Here is a 14115-nt window from a genome sequence, read left to right on the forward strand (position 1 = left end):
AGACAGTCACAACAGTTTATTTTTAATATGATATTTATTTGTTTTCTCAGATTGAAGACAAGAAAAGAGAAAGAGCAGCTAAGGAGACGTTAAAATGTGGTTTGAGAAATGAGGGGAAACTACAGTTTTTAGAGCTTTTAGAGTGTTAGTGGAATTCTTATCGTTGGCTTTATCATTTTAATTTAAACACATTTCAAAGGATCAGGTTTCCATACACAGTGAGAGTCAGTGATGCTGAAGCCTCGGTGGCTGTTTCTTTGTTTTTGAATCATTATGGATGAATGAATTAATGAATGGATTAACTGAGGATAAATAAAAGGACTTGACATAACAGCTAGAAGAGACAATAATTCAGATAAAGGGCCATTAAACTACAACGTATTTTTAGTTTTTATTATTTAAATCTCATTAGTATTGTCACAGTTGTTTGTACTTGTATTTGTTGTTGTTTTTCTAATAGAGATATTTTTGTGTTTATATTTAGGTCACTGTTAGAATGGGATTGCATGTCATGATTCAATATGTCACTTCATCTATATTTGTGTTCGGGGTTAGGGTCAATCAAAACCTTTTCTAATTTGATTCACCGATATTACAGTTCAAAATGTTAAACTTTGTTAAAACTATAAACTACGGTTTTGTTATTTGTTTTCAAACACACGTTTCATCATGCACATCTTTAAGTCCTGTCCGACTCTCAGCTACTCTCCCGGTCCTTCCTGAGCCTGTAAAACACAAATATTGATAAAGAAACATTCATGTAGAATTTGATATGAAAATGTATCTCCAATAGTCAAAGCAGCCAAAATCTGTCTGATTTAAAATACAATAAAAACAGTTTGTTTACAAATAGTTTAAAAAAAATTAACATTTATCGGACAATTCCAACATGTATTTTTATATTTTCTTGTTAGACTTTATATTATTGTAAGAAATGTGAAGAACACTATACTGAAGTGTCTTTAGCCTGCATTCTCTCTAATGTCCAGCAGGGGGCAACTCAGGAGAGAAGTCTGGTTGAATAGAAGTCTATGACAAAATGAGCTGCGTTCAAACTTATTTCTCAACAGCTAAGGTTTGGGTTAGGAGTAATTACTGTGCATGTAGAATAAGAAGAGAACATAGTGCTTAAATAATAATGATGAGAAGAAGTAAAAGAAGAAGATGATGAAGAGGAGGAAGAAGAAAAAAACCCCACATGGTACCTTTGCGCCTATTTCTCTGCTCTTGACTCTCATCTTGTTGGCCAGAGACTCGGCAACATCGGCTCTCTCTTCAGCCTCCTCCAGCTCGTGCTGAGCCTTCCTGAACCTCGCCATGTGCACGTTACACTGCTCCTCCTTTAAATAAACAGAATGACATCTACATTATATATAAACGTTATATACTTAAACATGCACATATAGTGCTGCACACTCAGCGTCCTCAGCCTCTATATGTTATACGTATAGATGTATTGACACTTGTTTACAGATCAACAACGTGGGATCTCACAGCCACCTTGGTGTTTATATATTATACTAAAACATATAGAAACATTTCACTCATAACCAGAGACTCACAGCATCCTCGCTGTGCACCGTATACATTTACACATGTACAGTCACATTAACTCTCAGCCTCCTTGGTGTGTGTGACATATTCAAACCCCTCAGTGACAAACTCACAGCCTCCTCAGCGTTCCGTTTGTACGCCTTCATCTTGATCTGCAGTTTGTCTACCAAGTCCTGCAGTCTGATGTTGTTTTTTTTGTCTTCATCAGTCTAAATGACAAAAAAAACACCTTTATTAGTGTTTTCATTGTTACACTTTCAACAAGGCATAGATGTACGATCAATAACAGAATCAGAGAGCGTGTACCTGGTAGGAGAGCTCTTTGATTTTCCTCTCATACTTTCGGACTCCTTTGATGGCGTCCGAGGAGCGTTTCTGTTCGGCCTCCAGCTCCGTCTCCAGCTCACGGACCTGCGGACAGAAACACATTAGATTACACTCTATATCATACAGAGAGTTTCTATTTTAAGAAACTTGACAACATTATAGACTCAAGGTGAAATAAGTCGTACCTCTCCTCCAGTTTATTTCTCTGTATGTTCTCTTATTTACAGTGAGTTTATGGAAAATGAAATGGATTTAATTTTCGTACCCGAGCTTCCAGCTTCTGCAGCTGCTTCTTCCCGCCCTTCATGGCGAGGTTTTCGGCCTCGTCCAGTCGGTGCTGCAGGTCCTTCACCGTCACCTCCAGGTTCTTTTTCATCCTCTCCAGGTGAGCACACGTGTCCTGCTCCTTCTTCATCTCCTCCGCCATCATGGCCGCCTGCAGAGAGGAGGATCGGTTTAAACATTTCACTGCGTGTCTTTGTTAATAAATAATAGTGCATGCTGTGGTTTCTTACGTCAGTGATGGCCTTTTTAGCTTTCTCCTCTGCGTTTCTCGCCTCCTGAACGGCTTCTTCGATCTCAGAGTGAAACTGAGTCACGTCGGCCTCCAGCTTCTTCTTGGTGTTTAGGAGACTTGTGTTCTGGTAAAGAAGGTCAAACATTTGAACTTCTAAACCAAAAGTTCAGCGACTCCCATCACAAAATTCAAAACCCGCAAAACCCTACCTGAGAGTGCAGAAGCCCCGCCCTCTCGCTGGTGTCGACCAGCTCCTGTTCGGCTAGTTTGCGGCTACGCTCGCTCTGCTCGACGACGGCTCGCAGCTCCTCGATCTCCGCCTGCATCAGGGTGGTTCTTCGCTCCATCATGCCGACCTGCTCCTTCATGTCGTCGTGTCCTCGCAGAGAGTCGTCCAGGTGGATCTGAGCGTCCTGAAGGGAATCACAAGATCATCACAGCCAATAAGATGTGAATCTCAGAGCTGCTCGACTCCAACAGTCAGAATCAACAATATCTGTCCTCCTCATTTCAATGTCATTATATGCTGTACTTTTACCAGTAAATAGACACATGGCTGGATATGAGTTTTTACACACTTCCTATATATCTTTATATATTCATGTGTTTACTTTGAGTTGTCCCTGTAGGTTCCTCAGCTGTTTCTGGGACTCGGCAGCCTGCCTGTTGGCGTGGCTCAGCTGGATCTCCATCTCGTTCAGGTCTCCGTCCATCTTCTTCTTCAGTCTCAGAGCGTCGTTCCTGCTGCGGACCTCGGCGTCCAGCGTGTTCTGCATGGACTCCATCACTCTCTGCTGGTTCCTCTTCATCTGCTCGATCTCCTCGTCCTTCTCCGCCAACTTCCTGTCCACCTCCGCCTTCACCTGGTTCAGCTCCATCTGAGCTCGGAGGATCTTGGACTCCTCCTGCTCCAGAGTGGCCTTTAAAAACACAATGATGTAATTAACTACAGTTTGTTTTGGTTTTATGACGATATGTGAGTTGATATCTACCTCAGCTTCCTCCAGAGAGGTCTGCATGTCATATTTCTCCGTCTCCACCGTCTTCTTGAATTTCTCAAGTTCATGGACTGTCTTCCCGGTCTCCCCGAGTTGTTCAGTCAGGTCCGCGATCTCCTCTGTTTGAAAACAGAGAGGCTTTTAAAGTAATTTCTTTTTTTTTTTCAAACTGTCTCTTAAGAAGCAGTATTTGACTCACGCTGCAGGTTTTTGTTCTCCCTCTTCATGGTCTCCAGATGATCGAGAGCTTCTTCGTACGAGTTCTTCAGTTTGAACAGCTCCGTGCTCAGAGAGCGAGACTCTTTCTGAGAACTCTCCAGCTCGGCCTGAGACTCCTCAAACTTTTGCTTCCACTCAGCCAGAATCTAATTCAGGAGACGTCAGAGAGATATTTGATCGTAAATCACAAAGAAAATCAAACGTCAGAGAGATAGTTGACTGTAAAACACAGATGAATCAGAAGTCAGAGAGTTACTTATATATGAAATGAAGAGAAAATGAACGTGTTTTAATAGTCACAGAACAGACCTTATCAAAGTTCCTCTGCTTCTTATCGAGCGTAGCGGCTAAGCTGTTGGATCTCTCCACGTCCACCATCAGATCCTCCATCTCATTCTGCAGACGCTGCTTGGTTTTCTCCAGAGACGCACATTTAGAGTTGATCGCCTCAATCTGCTCCTCGGCCTCCTGCAGACGCTGAGCCAGCTTCTTTCTGACAAACACCACATGCATATATTCTTTTGTAAATGACTGAAAATGTAAACAATGTTGGGAATCTGTTTTTTCTTTAACATGGAAATGCAGCAGAGTGAGTTTCCCGACGTCCTCTCTTGAATAATCTTATAATAATAAGAGCTGTTAACCTGTTAAACGCTTAGTTTGACACCTGAACCCTCAGCAACATGATAGGATCTCAGGTCCACACATGCATTGATCTAAATGGTAGAAATCGGTTGTGTTTATCTTATATTTGAGTTTAATGGATGATGTGTTGATCAGATGAATTTTTATATTGATTCTTTGACCTCCTTAAGCTCCTCTGTGTGAAATGAATGATGCATCGATCTGATCTTTGAGTGTTATAAATGATGTGTTGACATTTTGATTACTTGGCCTCCTCCAGCTCCTCCGTCCTCTGGATGGCGTCGGTCTCGTACTTGTTCCTCCACATAGCCACCTCCGTGTTGGCTTTGGATAAAGTCCTCTGCAGCTCCGCCTTCGCCTCCTGCTCCTCCTCGTACTGCTCCCGCAGGAGGTCGCAGTCATGACGGGCAGACTGCACACTGTGAGCCAGAGCGTTCTTGGCCTGACAGAGAGGAAGAGAGGGCGGGGCGCTTCATGAAGAATTTAACAGCAAACAAAAAACATTTGGGTGTTTTTTTTTTTTGTTAAACCTTTGATTACCTTCGTCTCCTCCTCGATCAGACGCTTTAACTCGTCAATCTGAGTGGTGAATCCTTGTTTCCCTCTCGTCAGCTGAGATATCAGACTCTCTCTCTCCTCCATCTGCCGGGAAAACTCCGCTACCACCGAACAGGGAAGTTAAACATGTACACATTTATAAATATCTGTTTTAACAAAAAAAATGTATCCCTTTATGTTCATCTAACATCACTTTCTCCATTGTAAAATGCCAGACTCATACAAACTCTATGGATCACCTTTGTATCAAATTAAACATTATAAGACAAAGTGCTAGAATAGTAAAATAAATTGGAATCAAAAATGTTTGCTTGTTGTTCAGATGTTTTTTTCTGATATATTTAAAACTACAGAGCACAAAAGGTTCATGTTTTTTAAATGACTGTATCTGTTCCTTTTTAAGAAGAGAAGTTTTATTGACTCAGCATAAAAACACTTACCGTTCTCAGTCTGGAATCGAGCCCTCTGGTTGGACAGATCGTTGATTTGTCGCATGCATTCATCATTTTTGGTCTTCAGCTCTATAAGCTGATCTTCAAAGGAGCGGCACGTTTTCTCCAAGTTCACCTTGAAAGTGTTTCAACACATTCATACAGTAAACATTCCATAACCTCGTGTATTCTCAATATAAAAAAAACAACAAAAAAACACCTTCGTTTTAGCCACAGTCTCCATGTTGACGGCAAGGTCGTCGACCTCCATCTTCAGCTCGCTCTTCTCCTTCTCCAGTTTCTGTTTGATTCTCTGCAGGTTGTCGATCTGCTCGCCAAGCTCGGCCATGCTGTCCGCCTGCTTCTTCCTCAGCGCTGCGTTGGTGGCCTCGTGGTGCAGCGTCGACTCCTCCAGGTCTCGTCTAAGCTTCAGAAACTCCGCCTCCCTCTTTTTGTTCATCTCGATCTGAGCGGCGGTCGCTCCTCCTGCCTCCTCCAGACGCTCGCTGATCTCCTCGATCTCCCGTGAGAGGTCGGAGCGCTGCTTCTCGATCTTCGCCCGCATAGCTCGTTCAGCCTCCACTTCCTCTTCTAGCTCTTCAATACGAGCCTGAAAATGCAAATAAACAATATAAACCGTCTACTGATTGTAAACATATCATTGATCATCTTGAATCACACAGCTGTGTAGTTACATGCAGCTCCTTCATCTTCTTCTGCAGCTGGTTATTGATCGCCTGCTCGTCGGATATTTTACTGAGCAGCTCATTGTTCTCAAACTCTTTTCTGAAAAACAAGAAGAAACACTACGTCAGATTTATTTTCCCCTCATGCACATTAAACATGATCAGGTCTGAGATTACTTCTTAATCTTCTCCTCAGATTGCTGTTTGTCATTCTCCAGATCCATGATGGACTCCTGAGACAGTTTCAGATCTCCCTCCAGCTTCCTCTTCGCTCGCTCCAGATCCATCCGGATCTTCTTCTCTTGTTCCAGAGACGCCTCCAGCTTCAATGCAAAGCACACATGTCAAGTTAAACTGCTGTTGAAATACACAAATGTGTCGAAAACTATAAAGCAGCATCAACATTTAAGATTTTGAACTGTTTTTTTCTGCTCCCTCACGTCGTCAACTTGTTGCTCGAGCTTGGTCTTGGCTTTGCTCAGAGAGTTCACTTTGTCTTCTTCAGCCTGAAGATCATCCAGCACCTGCTGATGAGCCTCCTGCAGCGCTCGCTTCTCCTTGGTCAGTTTGCCCAAGTTTTCATCCTGACCGGCCAGCTCCTCCATCAGGTTTTTAACCTGCAGAAGAAGAATGAAAACAACTCAGTGTGAGAGAAACAGAAAAAAACAACTACAACTGAATAGTAAAACATGTCATGTTGTTTTTTTTGGAGGTCATCAAACCTTAATTAAAAAGAGTTACGTGTTAAAAAACCATTTAAAGCCTTTAAAAATAGTTATGTTGTTGTAGCGCTGCTTGCAGGAGCCATGAAAACAGATGTGTTCAAAGAATTCCAGCTGTTTTTCATCTCAGTTTATGCATGTGTACAGACACTGTTTATATACTACAGTGTTTCTCAATATTGCTCAAAGATGTTGAACAGTACTTAGAATAGATATTTGATGAAAAGTTTTAAGGCGAGAAGAAATCACTCTAAATTGAAAAAAAAAAAAACATGGACCAGAAAGGAGAAGATTTGAGCAAATATGAAATCATATTAAAGTGACATTCAAACATGTTTTTGAGGCGTTCTCCTCACAAACTAACAAGTTGAATCTGGAACAAATCAGTCAAGAGAAACGAACCTAAAAGTTGAGATGAAATCGCAAACCTTGTTTTCTGTGGCGTGCTTCTCCTTCTCCACTTTAGCAAGCGTCATCTCCAGATCGTCGATGTCTTTCTTCAGCTCCGAACACTCGTCCTCCAGCTTCCTCTTCTTGGCCGTCAGCTCAGCCGTCATCTCCTCCTCGTCCTCCAACCGTTCGGTCACCTCTTTGAGTTTGGCCTCCAGCTGGATCTTACTCTTTATGAGTCCTTCACACCTCTCCTCGGCATCGCACAGATTCTCTGAGTCCTGAGCAAAACAAAAAAAAACAGGAAGTTCTCATTGTTAGGACGATGACATTAAACTAAACGTTTGACTGAGATTTATAAATATATAAATAATGTGTAAATACTGATTGAACTTGGAGCAGGAGATTATTTTTCTCCTGCAGCAGAGAAACCATCTTCTCTTCGAGCTCCTTCCTCTTGGACTCTAACTTTGACAGATCATCTTTACATTTGACAAAGTCTTCCTTCATGGTCGCCATCTCCTTCTCAGTCTCAGCGCTCTTCAGAAGTGGTTTTATTTTGAAAAACAGCTTCATCCACGGCCAGTGTTTCACATTCATGAAGGAGCGCAGATTATACTGCAGAATCCAGACGCAATCTCTACCAGGAAAAAAAAACATAGCTGTCAGCAAAAGTGTTTAATTGTATAGAGTCAGTCATTTTAGAGCAATATTCTTACTTTTGTACGATTAAGTTGTTGTATTCTTTCCTCATGACGTAACCACGACACAGCGCCTGAGTCTGAGTCACCAGAGACACCAGTTTTTCATCTCGCAGCTCTTCAAGAGTGCCAAGGAGACCGGCTTTAAAGAACACCTGTGGTATTCATATTTATAGAGAAATAGAATGTATTATGTATAGAAAAATATGTCAATTCTAAGACCCAAAATAGTTTAACCCTGTGAGATATTTGTCCTCTGACCTTTGTTGACCCAAATCTGTACTGAGTGTGATCCAGATCGATCGATCCAAGAAGCTTCTCAGAAGCTTTCTTTCCATCGATGAACTGGCCCTCAGGGATCGCACTGGCGTTCAGGATTCTGTATCTGCACGGATTAAGTGAACATATATCGTTATCATCTATTAAGATTAAAGGACAGGTATTAGTTAACTCTATGTTTCAGGGAAGAATCAGTGACCTCTGCTTGAAGTCAGCATATAGGATCCTGCTGGGAAATCCTTTCCTACAGATCCTGATCCCCTCCAGAACGCCGTTACAACGCAGCTGATGGATCACCAGGTGATTATCCATGATACCTACAAGAAGTTCACAAAATGCCTTCAGGAAGTACACATGATACCTACAGCAAGTACACATCCTGATACCTACAGCAAGTACACATCCTCATACCTACAGCAAGTACACATCCTGATACCTACAGCAAGTACACATCCTCATACCTACAGCAAGTACACATTATGATACCTACAGCAAGTACACATGATACCTACAGCAAGTACACATCCTGATACCTACAGCAAGTACACATCCTGATACCTACAGCAAGTACACATTATGATACCTACAGCAAGTACACATCCTGATACTTACAGTAAGTACACATCCTCATACCTACAGCAAGTACACATCCTCATACCTACAGCAAGTACACATCCTGATACCTACAGCAAGTACACATTATGATACCTACAGCAAGTACACATTATGATACCTACAGAAAGTACACAACATGATACCTACAAGGGGTACACATCAAAATGCTATCATGATACCTTAAAAAAGTAGAATAGAGAACTACTGCAAGTACACAAGATAGTTTTTATAAATTACACATCATGGTACCTAAAAGAAGAGCACATCATGGTACAGGAAGTACTCCACACACATGAATAACACTCTGACATTTGTGTTTTTATATTCAGAGATTTTCCGGTAAATTCTTACCTGGAGTTTTGATCTCATTGGGAATCAGGCAGCGCACAAAGTGAGGGTGTGTGCTTCTCAAGTTTGTCATTAGTTTTCCAAGATTTTCCTGCAGCAGAATAATTGTAATACATTATTCAAAGAATTTTAAACAATGAATAAAAATGTTTCTTCTTCATTGATGTATCTGTAAAGTTCTAACCTAGGTCCTGTTACTCTTTGATTATCTCACACTTAATTAATCTGAATTTGAATCAAGTAAAAAACTAAATTAGCAGGATACCGTGTTGTGTACGTTTGATTGTTTATTTCCTTTTTAAAATAACTGCCCTGCTGATTGGTTAAACCTCTGACATACAAACTGTTTCGACGGCTGAAAACATGACATTCAATTTGGATATTCAATCTAAAATGAGGCTTACGGTTTCTCAGATTTAATCTTTTTACTGGTTTCTGGCTTAGAAGTTTTCACCAATCACATATGAGATGCTTTAGTTTTATGAAGGAGGATAAGAAAAAAGAAGACATGGACTTAAATCTGATCCTGGGTCGTAACTACTAAGATAGTAATTATGTGGAGGCAGCATAGAGATCATTTCAGCGCAGTGAAGTCATAAATAAATAGATGATATCACTTCTGTACCCTGAAAACAGCCGACACCGTCTGAAAGGAGCCGCCCTTCTTCTTCGCTCCTTTCTTTCCACCTTTCCCTCCTGCACCGTCTCCGCCAGAGTCTACCAAACACACACACAAGTTTGTTTGAAAATACTTTTTTCACCATTTGCACTTGCTGACATCTGTATATCAAAGCTAACCTTTACTTGCTGTCTTGACATTGATTACTAAAACTAACTTCTATGTTGATAACTAAATTGTTGTACCTGCGTCACCTCCTGAAAATGAAGCATACAGGTAGGCAAGGAGCTTCATGGGAGACTTCTGGTACAGTTGAACCACTGACTCGTTCAAAGGGTCTTTGTTCTTCTCCAGCCAGCCGCTGATGTTGTAGTCCACATTGCCGGCATAATGGAGCAATGAGAAGTGAGCCTCAGGTTTCCCTTTGACCACCTTCGGTTTCTGGAAAGCCATGTTCTTCCCCATGTGTTGGTCGTACAGTTTGTTCTTAAAGGACGTGTCCGAGGCTTTGGGGAACATGCACTCCTCCTCCAGGATGGAGAAGATCCCCATCGGCTGGAAGAGTCACAAACCCAAATTCAAACGTGTTACATGAGGTGTAATGAGGTCAAACGAGGTTAAATGTAAACTGTATGTTCAGTAGGTGAACCTCACCTTCTCTATGAGCTCAATGCAGGCTGCCAAGTCCATCCCAAAGTCAATGAACTCCCAGTCGATTCCCTCCTTCTTGTACTCTTCTTGTTCCAGCACGAACATGTGGTGGTTGAAAAACTGTTGCAGCTTCTCGTTGGTGAAGTTGATGCAGAGCTGCTCCATGCTGTTAAACTGTCACAAAAGTTTAATTGATTAAACATCTGAATATTAATGAGAAAAGTTACAGATCAACAGGACGAATAACTAGACTTCAATACTCTCACCACTCACATCAAATATTTCAAACCCTGCGATGTCCAACACGCCGATGAAGAACTGCCTCGGCTGCTTCGTGTCAAGCATCTCATTGATCCTGATCACCATCCACAGAAACATCTTCTCGTACACTGACTTAGCCAGTGCTCCGACCGCATTGGTGACCTGATCAATTCAAAGACGCATAGTAATGATTGTTAATGCAAAACAGATGATTACAGAAGCCTTGTGTGATTTGTTCATGTTTCCTGCAGGCTGCTCTTCTTCGCTTTATCTTTTAGTTATTGTGTTATATGATCACAACTTATTGAGCATCTTCACCTGTTATATTGAACAGATAAATAACAGGTGTGACATTACCTGTGGGACTGTCTGGCCTTTGGTCACATATTCATTCCCCACTTTGACTCGAGGGTAACAGAGACCCTTCAACAAGTCAGCAGAGTTCAGCCCCATGAGGAAAGCCACTTTGTCTGCCACTGAAGGAAGAACATCAAATTTAGTTCATGATATGATTACACTAATACAAACATGAATACATTACATATGCATGATGTATTCCAGTTCTTCATATGGGAAATTGATATGGGATTTCCAGCGTTTTTAAAAATGGAGGTCTCACCCTCGGTGCCGTCGGGCTCTGCTTGCTCCTCTCGCTGCTTCTGTTTGAACTTCATGTTCCCATAATGCAACACTGCTCCTGTGAGCTTGTAGATGCCGACTTTCTCCTCGTTGGTGAAGCCCAGGATATCAGTGGCAGTCTGTGACATTAAAGTCAGATTAAGTTGAAGACAATAAAAATGAAAATGAAGTCATAAAACATAAACAGATTTCTCACATCAGTAGCCAGCAGCTCTTCTCTGTCGTCGATGCTGGCCACAGCGATCTGACCCTGACTGATCAACGGGAAGTCATACGGGTTCGTTGTTATCAGAAGCATTTCTGATGAGGGAGGAAAGAAAGATTTTAATTTTCTGAATGTTTTCATGGAAACCTGCAGGATGAAAAAAAGTCTTACCGATGAGCTCCGGTTTGTGTCCTGTCATAATCTGATAGAAGATGTGATAGCTCCTCTCTTCAGTCAGCTGGAACGTCACTCTCGACTTCTCCAGCAAATCTGCAGAAAATATTCATCAAATGAGATTGTTTTAGATAACTGATTGAACATCTGCAGCCCTGTTGTTGTTTTTTGCTCCCTCTAAACTTGTTTTTTCTGTGTGACCTCTTCGTGAGGAGACATTTTTGGGATAGTAGGTTTTTGTCAAGTGAACATGAAAACTGTTAAAAAAGAAATAAACAACACAAACTTACAGGTTTCAATATCAGCGGAAGCCAGTTTTCCTGTGGTTCCAAAGTGAATTCTGATGAATTTACCCTGTTAACATAAAATCCTCTGTGACACCAGGCAGATCACACAACAGATTCAAAGTTCTGAGTAAGGTTTTATGAATATTAAGAAAAGAAGATCATGCTACAGTTTGTTTAAAAGGTTACATTTGAGAGCTCAAACTTACAAATCGTGAGGAGTTGTCGTTCCTCACGGTTTTGGCGTTCCCAAAAGCTTCAAGCAGAGGATTTGCTGAAATGATTTGATCTTCCAGCGTCCCCTGTGAAGACATCAGCTGCGTTAGAATCACACAGTACAGTTTGTGTGTATTTTAAATTAAAGATTAAGATTACCTGTATTTTGCCAGACGAGTGCTCTTTCTTGTCTCCTCCAGCCACTGCGATTGTCGCAAAGTACTGGATGACACGTTTGGTGTTGACGGTCTTTCCCGCACCAGATTCTCCACTTTGGAAAGGAACAAAACAAATTCAATTGATACTCTGATTAAATTATTTACAAAAAGAAACCTTTTATTTAAATGTAGAATGACCTACGTGATCAGGACAGACTGGTTCTCACGATCTGTTGAGCACAATAACAAAAACCAAAGTCAGTCTGAATGAAGTTATTTTAGTTTGTTTTTTAGATAGAATTATCAGATTATTACATTTTCTGTTTGATTCAAGAGACAAAAACTCAACAGGATCCGACACATGAAGAAACTTTCTACATAAAATGTTTTTCAACTTTCTGTTGAAGTGGACGGCTTAGTCAGACAGTGATGTCACCACTTCTGTGTACCATTGAGGATTTGTAAGATCACACAAGGAGCGCCGCTTGTGGTTAGTGCACGCGCCCCATGTACAGAGGCTATATTTCCTCCAAGCGTGGGGCCCAGGTCCAAATCCGACCTTTGGCTACTTTCCTACATGTCATTCCCGACTCGCTTTCTCCCAGATTTCTGACTCCTTCAAATGTCCTATCTCAAAATAAAGGCAAAAAAAAGCCCAAAAATAAACCTTTAAAAAATGTTTCTCTGAGGTAATGAGTGGCAGGAAAGTGGATTAACATTCAGTTCATCTTTGCTACTGAAATAATCAGAGAGGTTCAGACCAAAACAGATCATTTGATCACCTCTGCTGTGTCTCACCTGTGAGCATATTCTGATATGCGTTATCAGAGACGGAGAAAATATGGGGGGGCGCCTCCATCCTCTTCTTCCCTCTGTAGGCTGCCACCACCTGTGGGTCGTAAACTGGCAGCCACTTGTAGGGATTTACGGTGGCACAGAAGAGCCCTGAGTAGGTCTGTAGATGTGAATTAGCATGTATAAATATAAATATATATTTGTATACAGTACATGAGTAAATGTATATATTTATATTTTCATATGAGAGAGTAAGAATCTCTAATAATAGAAAGAAAAAGTCTGATCACTCACATAAATCATCCAGGCTGCGTAACGCTCTTTGAGGTTAAACAGCACGGACGGCTCGTTCAGGTGCGTCATCATCGCCATGTCCTCGATCTTATCGTACTTCGGAGGATTCATTGGGTGAACGTCTTCCTCTTTGACTGTTACAATCTGAAAATGTAAGTTTAGAAAGAAGATAAACGATATTAATATCAGAAAATAGACTTTTATTCTGCATAACAAACAGGATTCAGAAAGAAGAAATGAAACCCTCTGTTTTACTTGTATGATAACAGTTTTAAAATATTCAAGAGTATTTATGACATTCTGCATTTTCAAACAACATGAACCAGCATCACATGAAGATAAAGAGTCTGTTGGATTATGTAATGTGCTTTTGCTGATTCTGGTTCTGTATGAAACATATGAACCTCATCAGCTGCTGTCTTCACGGTGACTTGTTCTCCGTCCCTCTTCTGGATCACTCCTTTGATGTACAGCTCCTTGGCATCGGGCACAAAGCAGGCGGTCCGAGCATCGAAAGGCCGGTTCTGAGCCTCTACTCGCTCCTTCTCAGGTTTACGGAGAAAGATGGACGCCGGCCCATACTGGGCCATCTCGGCATCGCTGCTCATGCCGAAAGCTCAGCTTTAAAAAAATAAAAAATAAAATCAGGAAATTTGGTCTTTTATCATTTATAAAGTTTTCTTAAACCAATGACTTCTGTCTTACTTACCGAGTTCACACACTGTTGGGTTATAAATCAGAGATTTGGTGCTGCATGTCAAACACAAAAAATAAGACAGTAGTCAGAAAGTGAAATAAAATAAAACAAGCTCATCAATGTAATGTGTGA

General features: G+C 41.2%; 1 protein-coding gene across 1 annotated transcript; it reads right to left on the bottom strand.

Annotated features, from left to right (window-relative positions):
- Positions 1 to 21: 21 nt before the first annotated feature.
- On the bottom strand, positions 22 to 14037 carry LOC109995747 (myosin heavy chain, fast skeletal muscle-like). The gene is made up of 40 exons (XM_065964841.1): positions 13996 to 14037; positions 13691 to 13907; positions 13287 to 13430; positions 12996 to 13152; positions 12400 to 12427; positions 12199 to 12310; positions 12033 to 12140; positions 11830 to 11893; positions 11537 to 11635; positions 11357 to 11460; positions 11141 to 11279; positions 10879 to 10997; positions 10534 to 10683; positions 10264 to 10434; positions 9855 to 10164; positions 9616 to 9707; positions 8994 to 9081; positions 8227 to 8344; positions 8010 to 8133; positions 7767 to 7903; positions 7432 to 7687; positions 7086 to 7328; positions 6376 to 6552; positions 6113 to 6258; positions 5945 to 6035; positions 5470 to 5859; positions 5259 to 5385; positions 4801 to 4919; positions 4506 to 4702; positions 3925 to 4108; positions 3596 to 3761; positions 3391 to 3515; positions 3010 to 3318; positions 2608 to 2811; positions 2397 to 2522; positions 2147 to 2317; positions 1861 to 1965; positions 1668 to 1763; positions 1206 to 1340; positions 22 to 725 (listed from the first exon to the last, which is right to left on the bottom strand). Exons 2-40 carry the CDS (start codon positions 13892 to 13894, stop codon positions 702 to 704), a joined length of 5859 nt encoding a protein of 1952 aa, XP_065820913.1. The 5' UTR covers positions 13895 to 13907; positions 13996 to 14037; the 3' UTR covers positions 22 to 701.
- Between the last annotated feature and the right edge of the window lie 78 nt (positions 14038 to 14115).

The sequence above is a fragment of the Labrus bergylta genome, chromosome 16 (assembly GCF_963930695.1).
Source record: "Labrus bergylta chromosome 16, fLabBer1.1, whole genome shotgun sequence".
NCBI lineage: Eukaryota > Metazoa > Chordata > Actinopteri > Labriformes > Labridae > Labrus > Labrus bergylta.